Source organism: Ovis canadensis, chromosome 14 (genome assembly GCF_042477335.2).
Source record: "Ovis canadensis isolate MfBH-ARS-UI-01 breed Bighorn chromosome 14, ARS-UI_OviCan_v2, whole genome shotgun sequence".
NCBI lineage: Eukaryota > Metazoa > Chordata > Mammalia > Artiodactyla > Bovidae > Ovis > Ovis canadensis.
In genome coordinates this window covers 58794611-58812465 of record NC_091258.1, presented here as the reverse complement: position 1 = coordinate 58812465, position 17855 = coordinate 58794611, and the positions used below count along the sequence as shown (strand labels likewise).

Here is a 17855-nt window from a genome sequence, read left to right as displayed (position 1 = left end):
CGGGGCGGGCAGGTCTAGGCGGGGTGGGGTCTGGGGAGGCAAGGGGAGCAGGGGGAGGGGTCTACTCTGGGGTCTCGGGGATGGGCCGCTGGGTTGGGGCGGGGGTGGCAAGGAGGGAAGGGAGCGGAAGTTTGAGGGGTTCCGAGAGAGGAGGAGGCCACTAGGGAGCTGGCGGAGGGGAAGGAGAGGAAGGGGGTAAGTCTGGGGATGGAGAGATAGCTCCCCAGGTTCGATTTTGCCCCCTCCCCCGTTTCCTCCCCACAGACGAGAACACACACACAGAAGAGGGGGGAAAACCAAACGCAGATTTATTAAGCTCAAGACATAGACACCGAGGGTGCCGGGGTCCGGGTCTCCTAAGAGGAGACAGGGTAGTCCCTGGGAGCAGCACCCCGGGACGGCGGGGGGCTGAGCGTGGACTCAGGACCCCAGGAGATGGAGGCCTGAGTCTCCGGATCTGGGATGCAGACGGGCTCTTTGGGGGGTCGTCATTGCCAAGGCCTAGGGAGGTGCAGCGGCTCCAGCCTTGGAGTGGGTGGGGCGGCTCATTCAGGGGAGCGCTGCCGGGGGCGGGGCCAGGCTGGGGTCCCCACCGCCTCCACCCGATCCTCAGGCTTCCGCTCTCAGGCAGGGACTGCAGTGGAGGTGACCACGACTGGTTCTACACGCCGCCACCTCCGGGGGCTGGGGAGAGACAGAGAGAAAAAGAGAGAGAGAGACAGAGCCGGGGAACGTCAGTCGGAGACAAGAGGGGTGGCAGTGGGCCCTTCATCCCCAGCATTGAGGTCAAGCCTGCAGATTGTCACCCCTGAGCTAGCCCTCGGATGTTGTCTTGCCTCCCTGCACCCCAATGTCTGGTCCATATAGAGACACCTTGGTGGCTTTTATCCTATCCCACAGGGCACCTGTGATGAAGCTGGGAACCCCTGGCCCACCCTGGGCTCTTCTGGGGTGTCCCCCTTCCAGAAGAAGAGTCTCCATCCCTCTGCCAAGCCCCCAACCTCTTCCTACACCCCAACACCCCATCTCTGGAACTTGGTATACAACAGGAATTCTCCTGTCTCCCACCCACTTGGGACCATCATTCAACTGTCATGGGTCAAAATCTCATATATACTCTTAGACTGTGGTCAGGTGTCTGGGCCAACCCCTTCATCATTCACAAAGTGACCCTTTAAGTTCTTCAATCTCACGAAATAAACATGAAACAAAACACACGAAATTCAACATCAAATCCTCCAAATGTTGATTACCCCAAGGCCCCCCCTTTTTTTTTTAGTTCTAAAAACAAAAGAGCCAAAGAGATTCCCATCTCTGGTTTTTTAAAAGTCCCTGGAAAGGACACAGTTCCATCAAAAACAGGTCGAGATATTTTTACATAATTAAAATGAACACCCCCAAGGAGTCACAATCTTTCATCTACATGTTTATCCCTGCTCCTACATCCTACATCTCTCTCCACCTTCCTTTATAGCCTCTCTGCACCTGACTTTCCCCCTCCTCCACCCATCATCCCCTCCACTCTCCACATCCCCATCCTCCACCCCTCTTCCACCCTCCACCCCCCACCCCCACCCCCATCCTCCACCACCCCCCACCCTACTCCCTCCTATATTCTCTCTTTTCTTCTCCAATATCAGTGTTTAAAATCTGCATTCTATATGTGTCTCCTTTTGTTTTTTGATACAATGATTCTTAAGCCCTTCCTTCCTTCCTTTCTGCTTGCCTGCCTTCTTCCCTCCCTCTATCCCTTTCCCCCTTGCTTCCTCCCTTCTCCCTTCCTTTTTCTCAGTCATTTCATCCTTGATTGTCCTAACTGAACAGGAAAGTCAAGAAATGGTTCTATCTTCCTACCTTCTCTAGTGCTCAACTCTGCCTTCATTCTGATTGCCAACGCTCTTTTCCCACGTGGGACCCCTCTCTTCACAGGCTGTGGCTCTCTCCTCTGGAGAATGAGTTCATCCTTGCTTTTATAAGATTAGGTACTTGTTTCTGGGCATCTTCTAGGACTCTTTAGGAGTCCATGTCACATCCCACTAACTTTATGCTTTAACAGGTTTGATGTGTGGAATCTCAGCCGCATTGTTGGCGGCCCCATTCTTAGGGAGATCCAGCACAACGTCCCCTTGGACTCCCCTCCCCACTCCCACTCACCCTCGCAGAACCACACTTTCTCACACCCTCACCTGAGGAGGGAAGCTCCGACTTACAGGATTTGCATGTTGGGCTGTGGAAGCAAAGAGGAGAGAGAAAGGCATCAAGAGACTCAACTGAGCAGGCTTTCTGGGAGACCCCTGGCTGGCTCTGGGATCCCTTTGGTTATGGCAGCTCCCAGGCTGTTCCCACCCCTCCCTTTCTCTCCCCTCTGCTGCCAGACCTCTCAGACCTGGAGTCCGCCTTTCTGCACTTCACCTTCTTGCCTGTTAGGAGAGACAGAGAACAGAACAAGGAGACAGGACATAAGGGTCTGGACAAAAGCCAGTAGGGGAATTGTAGGTGCCTGGGGACCCCGAGGGGCCCTCTTGGAGGGGCTTTGGAGCTCAGGAAAGGGTCACACTTACTGAGGATAATGAGGATGCCCAGCAGGAACAATATGGTAGCCAGAGTCATGCCTACCGTCTGCACAGTGTCATAGTCTGGGGAAGAAAAATTAGAGGTCATCAAAGTAAGGACGGCTCCTCAGCGACACCCCCCCCACCCAACCCTGGAGCCTTGGCCCCAGTTCAAGGCTGCAGGCTTCTCCCATGGGTTCATGTGAGGATCAAAGACATGGCCCTTGGACACCAAGTGCTCCCCTTAGACCTCTCCCCACTACCCTTCTCTGGATTCTTCAGCCATAGATATAGATAGGACCTTCTTCTACTGCAATGGTCCCCAGCATTTTGGGCACCAGGGATTGATTTTGTGGAAGACTATTTCTCCATGGACAGGGGTTAAGGGATGGTTTGGGGATTATTCTTATAAGGGGAGGGCAACTTAGATCCCCCGCCTGCACAGTTCACAATAGCGTTCCTGAATCTATCGGAATCCAAGGAGGCGGAGCTCAGGCAGTAATGCCAGTGATGGGGAGCAGCTGCAAATAGAGATGAAGCTTCACTCGCTTGCTCACTGGCCACTCACCTCCTGCTGTGCGACCCGGTTCCTAACAGGTCACTGACTGCTACCAGTCCTTGGCCCAACCATTGGGGACCCTTGTTCTACTGCATATATTTACTTTTTTCAGCAAACAGCCTTCTCTGTGGTCTCTCCATCATCCATCCCCCCACTCAGCGCCTCAGCCACAGGGATCCTGTTAACACTTGAGTCCAATCAGGGTCCTCCTGAGCTCAGAGCACATCACTCCACTCCCTCTAACCTCCACCTCATAGCAAAGAAAAGCCAGAGTCCTCCCCACAGCCCATGAGGCCCTGTACCATCTTGTCCTGATCCCTTCTCAGACCTCATTCCACTTCGCTCTCCTTCTCAATTCTCTTGTCCAAGCAAGGCTCTCCCTGCAGTTCCTGGAGCCTATCAGGCATGGTCCTACCTCAGGGCCTTTGCACTTGCTGGGCCCTCTTCCTGAAAGCTCCTCTCTCAAATGTCCCTCCCTTACCAACTCCTGGACTTTATTCAAATGTTAGCGACCCCTTCTCTGGCTGTCCTGTTTAGAATTTCCCATCCTCTCCTCAACATTTCTTAACCTCAGTCTTTCTTTTATTTTCCTTCATAAGAATTATTCTTATCTAGTATGCCACAGTACATATCTATAGAAATATTTACTCTGGACCAGCAGTGGTCCAGGCCTCTGCCCTCAGGGAGTTGTCTTTCATTTGTGATAAAGAACATAAAACCACACACACACACACACACACACACACACAAAACCCCACAAAACTCAGTCATGGGACCATGCCTAGATCTATGTGTGGCTTCTCTTGTTGTGGACTCAAGAAGGCCTCTCATGACATACGGCTCCTAACAGTCATTATTTGATCTGAGGCCTGAAGAAGAAAAGGGAGCCTTAGCTAGCTGTGTGGAGAGCTAGAGGAAGCGTATTCCAGCAGACGGAACAGTAAGTGCAAAGGTCCTGAGGCAGGAAACAGCTTAGAACATGGAGAAGAATATGAGTGAACAAAGGGAGAGAACAAGAGGGTATATAGAGAGGGATCTGGGCTCAGGTCCACTAGACCTGGAGTCACTTTCTGACTTCAGTGCTATGGAAAGATTTAATGATATCTGAGTAAATCTTTCCCACAGTCCTTATGGGTGAAAACTTAGTGTTCTTTATTTACAGAAGGGCCCAGAGAGACAGAGCCACTTGCTCAAGGCCACACAGCTAGTGAGTGGATCAACCAGGATTCAAATCCAGCCAGCCTGGTGTCAGAGCGGTTGGCTTCTCTGATGACCCCAGCAAACTAGCCCAGAGTGCTGGTGAAGCCTGAGGAGGGTCCTTAGAGGGCACCCCCTCCCCATGTCTGATTCAACCCTCCATAGGCCAAGCTGATGTCAATTATATCCACAGGGTCATGTGGCCAGTGACCCAGCACATAACATGTAAGCCATAGCTGAAGCCACTTCAACAGTGACCTGTGGGGATCTACAGCCACCCCTCCACCCAGCCCCTGGGTACCCTCGTCGCAGAATCTGCCACTCACCATAGTAAAATGGGTCAGGATCCTGAGGAACTGTGGGAAGAAGGCAGAGAGAGAGGGAAAAACATTTCAACACTGGGCTTCTTAATTATTTGAGGATACTAATGGGGCCACTGGCCCAGTGGTTTCTGTGTAGAAATCAGATCATTGAGACCCCTTGCTCTGGACAATGTAACCTCATGGCAGGACACAAAACTTAAAGACTGGAGCATAGGCTGGATTCCAGCTCCAACTCACTCCATTGCTCGACACCTTCCCTTATATAATGCCCAACTTACCTAACCACACATGGCAGTCCTGATCCTAGACCCCTGTGGAAATCTAATGCAAGCATGGACTCATTTCTTGAGAAACACGTATACACTCTCTTTTGCATATGATGCTGGGAGTATGAATCCCACTGGAGAACCAACTGCTCAGTGTATCAGCTTCCCCTGAACACTCCCTACAACTTCTCAGTCTTCTGAGAGCTCTCATCCACTTGTTCCTGCCACCAAATCCAGCAGAGAGGAACTGTCCAAAAATTCATATTATTACCTATATTACTTATTTCTCGGACACCATCAAATTAAAGATTCAAAACTGAGTTTGTAGTAACTTTCCCAGTGTGTGCATGTATGCATGTATATGTATATAACTGTACCACAGAAAAACATACTCATCCACTAGAAGACTCGCCCCGATTTCTAAATGTTAACATGTGGATAATGTGTATGGCGGCTTCCTTGGTGGCTCAGATGGTCAGGAGTCCACCTTCAACACAGGAGACCTGGGTTCGATCCCTGGGTCAGGAAGATCCCCTGGAGAAGGCAATGGCAACCCACTCCAGTATTCTTGTCTGGAGAATTCCATGGACAGAAAAGCCTGGCGGGCTGCAGTCCATGGGGTCGCAAAGAATTGGACAAGACTGAGCAACTCACACTTTCACTTTCACTTTCACTAATGTGTGTGTGTGTGTGTGTGTATTTACTTTTCCCTATCTCCCATTTCCCTGTCTCAAACGGTAGTCTCCTCCAGGAGAACTCAGAACATCCTTCCCATTCACGAAACCCATCCTGCTGCTTCCCTAACACACTGACAGCTTGTAGTACACCCTGCCTTGTTTAGAGTGGAATTCTGCCAAACATGCCCCACTAGGGGAGGGGGGTGTACTGGGGGTGCCAGGGTGATGCCAGATGTTGTCATTAGTGTCCTTCCCCCATCCAGGCTCAGCAAGGATGGCTATCTTGAGGTTGGGAAGAACATGTGACTAATTCTGGCCAATGAACCGTGAGTCTGGTCTGCAGCATTAACTGCCCGTGCAAGAGCTCTCTTTTGCCTTTGGCTTGGTGACATGAATGTTCAAGATTGTGGCTGCTCCAGTTTTCTTTGGGAAGTAGAGACCCTAGTCAACCCGTGGTGGACACATAATCTAAGAGAGAGATCTACTTTGGTTGTCAGAAATCACTGGGATTTTTGGTACTTCATTTGTTGTTGTTTAGTAGCTCAGTCGGGCCTGACACTTTTGTGACTCCATGCCCGCCAGGCTCCTCTGTCCACGGGATTTCTTCAGGCAAGAATACTGTAGTGGGTTGCCATTTCCTTCTCCAGGGGATCTTCCCGACCCAGGGATCAAACCTGTGTCTCCTGCATCTGCAGGCAGATTCTTTACTGCTGAACCAGCAAGGAAGCCCTTGGTAGTGCATGCTGCTACTGCTAAGTTGCTTCAGTCGTGTCCGACTCTATGTGACCCCATAGACGGCAGCCTACCAGGCTCCCCTGTCCCTGGGATTCTCCAGGCAAGAACACTGGAGTGGGTTGCCATTTCCTTCTCCAATGCATGAAAGTGAAAAGTGAAAGGGAAGTCGCTCAGTCGTGTCCAACTCTTGGCGGCCCCATGGACTGCAGCCTACCAGGCTCCTCCGTCCATGGGATTTTCCAGGCAAGAGTACTGGAGTGGGGTGCCATTGTTACTGCATACTGTAGCTTAAACTGACTGATCCAAGACCCTGAACAGCACCGATTCACCATAAGTTCACCTTCTTCAGTTCCCTGTCCAAAGAGACATTCTTAAAAAGGAGCTGATTTATCTCTACACCTTCCAACCCTTGCTAATCTCTCAAGAGAAAACAGGCCTTGGGCTCAGGGTCTTTAGCCGGTAATAATATCTAAGTAGACTGTTATGACATTATTTGATTTTCTCCTTTATTTATTTATCTAAGCAGCACTTGATAGCATTGATTCCATGCCAGGCCCTCTTCTGAGCACTTTACAGATATTACCACATTTAATCTTCACAGCCATTCTCTGATATAGGCACTATCTTCATTCTATTTCCACTAAAGAGGAACACTGAGGCCCAGAAAAGTGAAATTGGTTGTTTAATATAATTTTAATACTTGCTTTCGGTGTAAGACAAAAAAAAAAATCCTGATTTTCCATTTGCGGAGGTGATATAAAATAAAGCTAACAAAGTTTCTTAAAAGTTAATCCTTTGAAGGAAAAAATGTTAAATATCAGTGTGGGGAATATTTGGACAGGGCAAAAATCATGAAGGTGGGAAAGCATCAAGATGGGAAAATATTATTTTAGAATCATCTCTGCTCTGTCCTAGCTCCCCTACCAGATACAGAGCAAATTTATTCGACTCATCTCTGCTGTTAATCCTGGCATTTATAAAGTTCTTCAAAAACTTTTCTAGAATGAATGAATGAATGAATGAATGAACCCCTGCTAGGCAGCATCAGAGATGGAACAGTTGAATTATCCTGCTTTTGTCCTCTGTGTTTCCACACATCCTGCCTCCCCAAACCATCTGAGAAGCCCTGCCCCAGAGGGTGAGCGCCTGCCCCAGAATCCTCCCTGGTTCCTCTCTGGTTCCACCCTCCTGGGGTGCTCCTTGCTCCATGCAGAAGTTCCTCTCTAGTTCCTGCTGTCCCAGCAATCTGGGTCCTCAAGGCAGGCTGAGCTAAGGGTGGAGCCAGGAGGTAGGAGAAGGAATGTGCACCACTCCTGGCCAGTTGCCAGGGAGAATCAGGAAGGAGGTGGTTACTATGGCAACTGGAGCATCTTGAGAGGTGAGGAGAGGTACTGGATCCGGGTACCCCAGGCTGGATGGGGTCCTGTGTGGGACTTGAGGGTTGGGTTTCTAACTCTGGGGCCCTGATTCCCTCTGCTCCCTTTGTACTTCCTATTGTTGCCCCTGAACAACTGACTTGTGGCCAAGCTGAGGGTCCTTCTTAAGGATGGGGACCCAGGCCCAGGTGTGCCTTTCCATCTCCTTTCTGTTTGTCCCCAACACTCCCTCCTGCTCTCTGACAAGGTGGGGGTGGAGGCTAGGGGTGCAAGGGAGCCGTTCCCCTCCCTAACGATCTGTTAATTAATTTCATTAAGGGGTTTACGACAGGCAACATGCGTTTCCTGCCTCCGGGTTTCCCAAGACCTGCGGTCCCCTCTCCTGCTGTGACTGGGGAAAGGGTGTGTGTGGGGGATGGGAGGCAGGGCATCTTCCTCCCACTTCTGCCCGTCTGCTGCCATCGATCCTGCTAACCACCATCTCTGCGAAAAGAAGCGCTGGGCTCCCGCCAGGGCTGCTGGCTCAACCCTGCCCCCTCTCCCTAGGGTGGCTTCCAGCCTCTGCAGCCGCCCCCCCCACTGCCCCCCCTCCCCGCCCTGCTTCAAATTCTGCAGATATGGTTCAGTGCAGCAGCCCCCGCCTGCCAGGAAAGGGGGCAGGGAAGGAGAGATCAGAGTGGAATTGGGGTTCCCTTCAGTGCCAGAGGCTCCTCAGCAATGATGGCCTCTTGCATGACCCTGCTCTCAGGGCTGGAAACCCCCTCCCTGCCCACCTCTCCCCCACCATGAAAGCATTCTTCCCCCTTGTTCCTCTGCACAAGTAAGCTCAAGAAAGGGGGAATGTTGTGGGGAGCGAGTATTTAAGGGGTGCCTAATCGGGCAAATGGTGTGAAATGTCCATCTCTGTGTGGCTGGAGGGAGGTGGGAAGGCATCTGTGTGCACACCCAAATGCACCTTTTGGACAACACCCTTGAATGAGGGCTGGGAAGGAGGGTCCTGCTACCCATCCCCGCCCATGGGGGCTCACTGCAGTGGTGCAGGCCCCACCCTGTGCCACCCTCCTTCTCTTTCCCGTTTCCGTCTCACGCTGTCGGTCCTTCTCGCTCTCTCCCCCTCTGTGTCTTTACGCCTCCCTCTGTCTCTTGGTCCCTATCTCTTTCAGGCTGTCTCACTCAGTCTCTTTCTATATTCCTTACTGCCTCCCTCTCTCTTGCTGTCTCCATCTCTCACTTCCTACAGCTCCTGTCTTTCCCTCTTTCTCCTCGCTTCCCTCTGAACCTGCCTGTCAGAGATTTCAGGAAACACCCACCACAGGTGCCAGCACTAGAGAGAGAAGCGGTGGTTGGGGTGGGGCGGGGGGCGGTGGATAGAAAAGAGGGAAATGGACCCCGTCCCCTTACGTTCCGCAGGGACCATGAAATCTGGGAGAACCTCTGTGGCTGCAAACCCAGCGGCTCCCACCCTCGAAGACCATTTCTCCGAGTCCACTACTACCGCTGCGCTGGATCAGCTGCACGGTTGCTATAGCTACCGGTCCGAGCATCCTTTCTCCCGGGACTGCTGCTCTCCAACCAACGGTCCCGCACAGGAACCGAGACCACCGGGAGAGGATGCCCAATGGAGTACCGAGGGGTGCAATGCAGGGGCCTCCGCCCATGTGAGGAGGGAACATCCCCTTCCCCATTCCCCTCCCCTTTCAGTACTGGGCTCTCCCCCAGATCCTCTGTCAAGCTTTAAGATCCCGGAGCCCCGCTGCGCCCTCTCCCCAGGCGACGCTCACCCTTTGTGGGGACCTGGGTCGCCATGCCGGGCCGGAGCAAGGGGCGGCTGGATGTAGAGGCGGTGAAGGAGCGCTGGCTGCAGCAGCTGGAAGCCGGACCGACTGTTGTCAGGGGTAGATGGGGGGGGAGCCCTGGTGTTCGGGGGGCCGTAGCCAATGGGGGCCCGGAGAGCCCGCCCCCGTCCCGGCCACCCCCACCCCCGCCCCCGCCCACTGCCGACGTCCCCGCCCCTTCCCCAAGGGTGGGGGCGCCCTCTGCCGGGGCCAAGGGGGCGCCCAGGCTTTCCACCGCGAAGGGACTGACAGATTCGCACAGCGCTGTCAAGAGAGAAAAGCACGTTTTATTGGAAATCTGAGCGGCAGTCTGTGGGGGCAGGGCTAGGGAAGAGGGCAGTCCAGGTGGTGGTGGGCGTGCAGAAGGTGGGTGGGAAGCGTCAAGTGCCAGGGGAATCCTGTGGGGGTGAAAAGGGTGAGGGGCAGGAGAGCCCTCCAGGCCCGCTACCCCAGCCCTTTGCCCCCTCCTCCTCCTCTCTCCTCCCTTCCCCAGCCTAGTTAGAGCTGCGGGACCTGGCAGGGGTCCATCGCGCCAGGTGTCTCTACCGCCGGCGGGTGGACAGACCTGAGGAGGAAGACAGAGAATCCGGAAGTCAAGAGGGGCACCCCAGCTCCTCTGAAAGGTCGAGGCACGGCAGGGCAGATCAAGCCCCTCCCCGCGACCCCCCTCGCCCAGGGAGGGCCCGCAAAGGGCTTCTTGGAATCAACTCGCATTCCCAAACACCCGAAGTCTCCCCAGACTCACGGCGGATTGAACTGCGGAAAGTTCCCTCCTCTTCATCAGGTTCCCCAGTCCTGGGAAAGGAGATGTATCAGGAATTGGGGGGTGGAAAAGGAGAGAGACAGCTACACTCGGAAGACCCCAATGCCGGCCCCATTTCACAGACCAATCCACTGAGACCCACAGATGGGCAAGGAGCAGGTTGGAGCCGCCAGAAAATCCAGTGCAACCCAGGAGCAGTTTAAGTGTTTGGCAGGAGGCGCTCCAAGCCGATAACAGCGAGTACCTCCCACAGTGCTGAGGAAGGAACTAGAATTTGGAAGAGGAGGTATACAGCCAAAGCAACTTGAGGGCAGATTGCCTGGAGACAGCCTAGGTTAGAAACCTAGAGCCCTCATCTTCCAGTTGAATGATCTGGGGCGTGTGAACACCTTCCCATGTCTCGGTTTCCTCATCTGTAAAATGAGGTTAATAACAGCACCTACTTTATAGAGATGGTGTGAAAGGTAAATAACACATAATGAAATAGCATCTTGAACGAGGGACACAATAAAATACTACCTTTATTTATAATAACATCTACAAGTATCTTAATAGGAAGAAGATATTCATATGTTGCTTGGGCTTTAAAATTTTATTTAACGATAAATCAAAGAGCTAGGAACAGGGCTCTGAGCTAAACTGGGCCGCCAAGTGAGGTGATCTCATTTCACCCCGACTCTTTCACAGCACTTATCACGCTTTGTGGTTTTATATTTGTGGGTCTGTTGGAACCCATGGCCACCGCCTCCACTTGGCTGGAAGCTCAGACATACAGAGAGGGCAGTTAACTCGTGGCTTGGTGCCAAGGCCTGGCTTGGGGCTGGGCACGTAGTAGGTGTTTAATACATATTTGCCGACGGGTCTGTGGATCAAGTGGACTTCTGGCCTCACCCCCAACGCTCCTTTAGAGCGAGAGAAGATGAGGGTCCAGAGAGGCTTCTTACCTCTGCTGCTGGTTGAATTTGCACCGGCATCTTCTGCCTGTGGGTGGGGGCATGGAGAGGAGTGCGCTGAGATTCCCCTGTAAGCCGCACAGCGAGCCACAGATCTCGCGTGCCCGGGCTGGAGTGGCTGAGGATAAGGGTGGGGCAGGGGCGGGGGCGGGGCCGAGGGCGGGGATAGAAGTGGGGGCGTGTCCAGGGCGGGGATAGGAACGGGGCGGGGCCGGGAGCGGGGATAGAAGTGGGGGCGGGGCCGGGGCGGGGATCGAGGCGGGGCGGGCCCGAGGGCAGGCAGGATAAGGACGGGGCGGGGCCGGAGGCGGGAATGGGGGAAGGGCAGAAACTGGGACGTGGCTGAGGGCAGGGGAAGAACAGGTGCGAGGCTGAGGGCAGAAAGTTGGGTGGACAGAAACAAAGGCGGGGCCAAGGGCACAGAAGGGGCGGGGTTGAAGGCGGAGCGGAGGTTGGGCAGGGCTGGGGCAGACACCGGAAGCGACTGAAGGCAGGATAGGGGGACTCACTCAAGACGATGAGTATGCCCAGGATGAAGAGAATTCCGGCGATTATAAGGCCTCCGATCCGCAGGGATTGGTAGTCTGTGGGCAGCAGGGAGGCGGGTGAATGCAGGGAGGAGGGTGAATGCAGGGAGGGGAGGAGGAAGGATAGGAAAGGGGCAGAATGGGGAGGAAGGGGCAAAGCGGGAGGATGGGGAAGAGGAGAGAAAGGACATCAGTGAGAGGAGGAGGGAGCGATGTGGGAGAAGGGGGATCAGGGAGAAAAGGGAGGAGGTGGACAGGGCAAGGAGGAGGGAGGAAGCAATCGAGTAAGGAAGAATGATGGAGAGGGAAAGGGGGTCAGGGAGAGGAGAAAGGCAGGTGGCAACAGAGGATGGGCCGTGGGATACTAAGAGGTAAGAAGAGAAAGAATCAGAGAGACAGAGAGGGACCACATGGAGAGACAGAGACTCACACCACAGAGAGACAGAGACAAAGGGAGATCGAGACAGAAAGAGTCAGAGAGCCAAATCAAGAGAGAAAGAATGAGAATGACAAAGATATAAACACCGAGAGTCTAGAGAATGATGGAGACAGAAACAGAGAGAGGTAGGGAGAGGGGAGGAATGAGAAGAGGGCAGGCTAACCACCTAGCACCCAGAGAAAGATGCCCCTCCCTCACCGTAGGTGAATGGGTCGTGTTCCTGTGGTGCTTCTGGAAAGAGAAGAAGAAATCAGGGTTGGATGCTTCCTGGGACCCTGGACAGAGAGCAGCATCACAAGACCCTGTGGGAGTTTTACATTCTCGGGGCAGGAGTCTGGGGACTGTTGGACTCTGAGTAGGCTGCCCACCCTCTCTGGGTCTTGGCTGCCTCTCTGTACTGTCCGGAGTAGGGCAGGAGGCACCTGACTGCCTCAGCTCTCCATCTCATTCCAGGTTGTCTATGATTCCATCGTTCACGGGAAGCCGGCCTCCATCCCACCCTCCCCCTTTGCCCGACCTGGGGCATCCTCTCCCCTCCCCCAGATACCAGCCTGTGACTAGACCCCACGTGAGACCCCACTGAGACTCAGTTCAGACTGGAGGCTCCAGCTTGGTTCTCTTGCAGAATTTTCCCCTACCCTTGCCACCCCTGTGGCTGAGGTGGTAGTGGGCTGCCTCCCCCAGACTCACCTGCGTTGACCATGGCAAGGAGACCCACACAAAGAACCAAGATGTGGCTGAGAGATGCCATTGTCCTGGGGAATACCAAAGGTCAGGAAATGCATGCCCTCATTCTCCCACCACTGGGGCCTGAACCCAAGCGGTTAAGTCAGAGACAGTCCAGGGACTTAATTCCAAAAGCATCTATCATCCGGCTTGGTCACCCTGAGAAACAGAGGCGCCCCCTGCTTCACCAGGACACAGTGTCACCAAAACAACCCACACAAAGGGGGTCACCCAGCAGCAAGGGCAGGGGTGAGGCCCACACAGTCCACAAGGATCTCCCGCAGGCCGGGGCCTCCCCCACTGCAGGCCCCGGGTTCCCAGCACCTACCCTGGCAGGGGAGAGCAGATGCCTCACCCCACCCAGGTGGAGAGACAGACACTGCCAGGGACGAGACAGCCAGGAAACGCCCAAGGGCCACCTGCCCGCACACCACGGCCTCACTGTGTCCGTAATAGCCCGGCTCTCCTGCCCTCGGCCGCTGGCCTGCTCTCTGCCTGACCCTGGGTATAAATATCTCCCACTTCACCCTGGAGGAATTTGCCTCGCACAGGCCACCATGGCAACAGCCTTCCTCCCCCCACTTGGGGGTCATGCACAACCCTGCCTGGGTGAGGCCGGGCTGCCTCACTGCCACCAGCTGCCCCCGTGGGAAAGGCCACCCCTTCTCCTCTTCTGGAAGCAATGAGAACAGGGAAAACATCCCCTGGCCTGCCTCTGGGTGACATCTTTCACCAGCGGACAGCACCAGGCAAGTGACATGAGGCTCGGGCTGGTGGGACTGAGATAGAAGACAGATGCCAGGGGTGGGGACGATGCACGCATGCGCAATGCATACAGACACACAGTGGGGCTGCAATGGGGACGGCGCCCGCTCCCCAAACTTCTGGTTGGAGCAAGGCATGGGGTGGAGACACAGGCACACGTATTAGTCCCCATCTGGGCCTCCGGAGCCCTCAGTGAGGCAACCGACCTACACACGAGTGTGCGAAACCCACACCCAGCCAGTGTGCACGCACCACAGCAGAGGCAGGGCGGAGCTGCACCCACACTTCCACCCCAACGTCCCAACCACACTCCCTTCCTCTTGGGTCTGGCTTGCCTGGGAAGCGGCTCCTGCTCCCAAAATAGGCGGCCCAGCCAGGCCAGGGGTGAGGCCCTGGAGGGGAGGGGCGGGGGACGCTCACCCCAGTCAGACTGTCCCCTGCCGAAAGAAGGCCCCCAAACGTCCGGCTGTGCCCCGGGGCCGAGCACTTTGGACCCCCTGGCCCAGAGCTGGCCGCGCTGCCCTCAGCGGTCTCCCCTCCCAGCCCCACCCCACCCCTACCCTCCCCAACCCGAGGCTGTAACTGGAGCTGGGCTGGAGGGGGGCCAGGGGGCGGCCCCCAGCCCAGACCGCCCTGGCCCGCTAGGTTAACTCTCTCAGCTCGGAAGGAGGAACAGTAGGCAGCCAGCGATGGGGAAAGCTGGGGAGAGGAGGTGCTGGCAGGCAGGCCGGATTACAGGCAGGCATGCACACACACACACACACACAAACACACACACACCAGCCTCACAAACTGCTCAGAGAGCTTCTGAGCTAGGGTGAGAGGGGGTGTCAATGATTTTCTGTGCTGCACCCTAGGAACTGGGCCCAGCCTGGGCTTAAGGTCACATGGCCTAAGAGCTTAGGAGTCCACTGACCCTTGACCCCGGTGCCCTCCAAGGCCCTCATCAGCACCACAGGGCTGTCTGAGGGGCATTTCAGTGTGTGAGTAAGTTGTCTGCTGCTGACTATGAGGACTCACACACACACACACACACACACACACACACACTCAGAAACCCAAAAACCCAGATAAACAGGCACAAAACAAGACAAATACATGCATGTACATAAATACAAACTCAGAATTACACACCCAGGGAGAAGCCCAAAGACACACACACACACCAGCACTTCTTACACCAGTCACAAAACATCAGGACAGACACATCTGTATACACACACAACACATACATATGCACCAAGCTGGTGCCCGTATGGAGACACAATCAAAGACCCAGCTGGGCACAGAGCTTTAAGCACACTTACAAATGGTCACAAAGATAACACACTGTCTGTACAGAAATACACCAATGCGCACACACTTGAATACATTCAAAGCCACATTACAGCTTCTGAGCTAGGGTGAGAGGGTGGGTGCCAATGATTTTCTGCACTGCTTCCTAGGAACTGGGCCCAGCCTGGGCTTAAGGTCACCGGGCTTAAGGTCAGCACTCCTACACAATCTCAGGCATGTGAAGGCACACAAACTGCGTCCATTTGTACACACACACACACACACACACACACACACATATTTATGTGGGTTCACAGAGAAGCAGAAACAGTCAAGGACACAGCCATACAAGCAGCCACGCTGTGGTTTCATAACCATAAAAACAGACACACACACACAGATGCTTGTGTTCACATCCTCACACATGGGCAAACAGGCACACCGCTGGCCACACAGTGACATGTACAGGCTGACACACTGTGGTCACACACTCGGAGACACCACCAAACCTGTGTTGATCTGTTTAGCCCCAAAGCACCCTGTCCCTGAGATCCTGTGGCCCCCCAGGCCCCCGTGGAGGACAGCGCACCTGGCATCCTCATGGGTGGGCTGGGCTCACAGGCTCTGGTGACCAAGAAATCGGGGATCAGCTCTGGACGCTGCCATTCCCTGTGGAGTGAGAGAGCTCAAGCAGCCCAAGAGACTACTCCGTGCCTCGGTTTCCTATCCTACAAAAAGGAGACGTCACTAAGGCCACACGTATCACTCCGGGCCGGGCTCAGAGGTCTTTGAACCCAACCTTGTCTTATTATTAACCCCATTTTAGAGATCTGCAAACCAAGGGTTAGCAAAGTGAAGATCCTTCTCCTAAGGTCCCTCTGGTGGTTAAGGGTAGAAATTGCCCCTGCCTGAAAGAGACCTGGGCTCAGGTACCGCGCTCTGCGACACAGATCAGCGGCAGGTAGATGTGCTCACACTCAGGCACGAGTGGCCCTCACACACACACAAACACACACATGCATACGTGCACGCATGCGCACACGGCCTCACAGGATCCTGGCAGCTTCAAAAGCTCCCTCATCCCCATCCGTCTGAGCCTCTGACCTTGATGGCCCTGTACTCCAGGGTCACCAGCAGTCCTGGTTAATGATAACCCTAATGTGTGCGTAGCCTTGGGGAGGGGTGGTAAGGAGTCAGGGGGACAGGAGGGAGGGGACACCTGGCTAGCTTTAGCCAGTGCGCCGTTATCCTCCCCTTCAGAACCCGCTGCTCCAAAGAGGACAGGCCCTGCCACCTTCTAGCTGGCGATGTACCAATGACTTAACTTCCTGTGGCTCAGTTTCTTCTTCTGTAAAATGAAAATTAAAAGTGTATTCGACTCAGAGGGAGGTCCGGATGATGATCTGAAATGACCCATGGAAAACATTTAGAACACAGTTAAGTCTGGCACACAGTAAGTGATCCAAAAAAGAAAAAAAAAAAAGCTCTCACCATCCTCATCCTTGTGATTCTTCTTATCGTAAACAGGAGTAAGAACCCAGCTGTGCTGAGAACTCAGTGAGTATGGATTTAAGCCTGTCTGTCTTTACTCTGTGTCCCTGGCCCTAAGTTCTTTATTTAGCTTTTCATAGACCCTGTAAAGAAGTTTCTCATCCTTGTTTTACATCTGAAGTACCAGAGATTTGAAGGGCCTTGCTCAAATCACAGAGCTCCTTGGGTGCTGGATAAGCACTTGGTCCGAAATTTACCCCAACCTGTTGGGTACCCACTTTGCTCTAAACCCTCTCTATCCTCTCCCTGAATTCTCTACACATCTGAGAAGTGGGTGCCACAATTGCCCCATTTGACAGATGGGCAAACTAAGGATTAGGGACCCAGATATGAGTGGCCCCGCCAGAGCAGATGCTGCTAAGCCCCTTGTCCTCCAAGGGTTCTGGGTGTGTGCAGCAGTGCCAACAGAGGCTGTGTTCTCCTCATGCCTTAGTTTTCCCATCTGTAAAGTGGGAGTTAGTAATACTACCCACCTCACGGGCTGTTGGCGGGAGGGGGGTGGGTGGGTGGAGAGCCGAGTAAATTCGTGTCAAGACTGATGCACAGCAAGCTCTCACTGAGCATTATTACTGCTATTTCACATTGACTGTTGAGTAACAAGGGTCATTTATTTCCTTTTGTTATTTAATGGATAGAATCTATCCAGACTGCTAAAAAGCTTGGTCCAAAATGAAAGCAGCCAATATCCATAGGTTCTGACCTCCAAAGGAAGAGAAGCCATGGAGCTGGCTGCCTGGGCTTGCTCCCTGGCTTTGCCCCAGTTAGATAACCTAGATCGCAAATGACTGGACCCGTTTCCTCAGTATTTCCTTCTGTAAAATAGCCGTATGATCATCCCAGCCTCAGAGGGTTGTAGTGAGGCAGCATGAGCTAACAGATGAACTGGTAGGACAGGGCGTGGTACGGAGTCAATATTAAAGAAAGGGCTGGCATTCTCATCCTTTTTTTCCTCGGTTTGACTCCCTACCCCTAGTGGGTGGTGGGCACTCAAGGGGTTAACTTCAGGAGGGGCAAGAGAGGTTGTCGGTTTGGAGCAGGGTGGCTGTCCTGCTGAGCATTGCCACCAGAGGGAGCAGCTGGATCTGAGCTGGTCCCTTGAAGCCTCGGGGCCAGTGCCCTCCACACCCTCCTGGAGCCAGGGGAGGGGGCTGGATGGGAGTGGCCTGGACGGCTCCAGCCCCTAGTGGTCTCTCCTTCCACTCCCCCTCCTGCCGACAGAGCCATCCGGTCCCCACCCTGGTGACATCCTTCTCACCCTCCGTGAGTGGAGTGGAGTTGGGTGTCTGGGGAGGGGGCTGGCTGGGAGGAGCCAGGGCAGCTCAGCCCCCAGTGGCCC

At 54.1% G+C, this 17855-nt stretch overlaps 1 protein-coding gene across 14 annotated transcripts; it reads right to left on the bottom strand.

Annotated features, from left to right (window-relative positions):
* Window positions 1-284: 284 nt before the first annotated feature.
* On the bottom strand, window positions 285-16069 carry FXYD1 (FXYD domain containing ion transport regulator 1). 14 transcript variants are annotated; one of them, XM_069550611.1, is made up of 12 exons: window positions 14114-14228; window positions 12401-12433; window positions 11746-11820; window positions 11228-11264; window positions 10266-10315; window positions 9467-10085; window positions 4635-4664; window positions 2562-2636; window positions 2378-2420; window positions 2187-2227; window positions 1855-1945; window positions 285-684 (listed from the first exon to the last, which is right to left on the bottom strand). In XM_069550611.1, exons 5-11 carry the CDS (start codon window positions 10299-10301, stop codon window positions 1860-1862), a joined length of 930 nt encoding a protein of 309 aa, XP_069406712.1. In that variant the 5' UTR covers window positions 10302-10315; window positions 11228-11264; window positions 11746-11820; window positions 12401-12433; window positions 14114-14228; the 3' UTR covers window positions 285-684; window positions 1855-1859. The 14 variants fall into 14 exon arrangements, with proteins under 14 accessions (XP_069406712.1, XP_069406713.1, XP_069406714.1 ...); XM_069550612.1 differs by having other exon boundaries at window positions 2387-2420; XM_069550613.1 differs by lacking the exon at window positions 1855-1945.
* Between the last annotated feature and the right edge of the window lie 1786 nt (window positions 16070-17855).

Excerpts from the sequence above, each read along its gene's own strand:
- FXYD1 (XM_069550611.1), bottom strand. The coding sequence starts at position 10,301 with ATGAAGAGGAGGGAACTTTCCGCAGTTCAATCCGCC. Across the intron at positions 2,421-2,561 it reads GGGCATCCTCATTATCCTCA|GCAAGAAGGTGAAGTGCAGA; the intron begins GTAAGTGTGACC and ends CTCTCCTAACAG. Across the intron at positions 2,228-2,377 it reads GCGGACTCCAGGTCTGAGAG|CCCAACATGCAAATCCTGTA; the intron begins GTCTGGCAGCAG and ends TTGCTTCCACAG.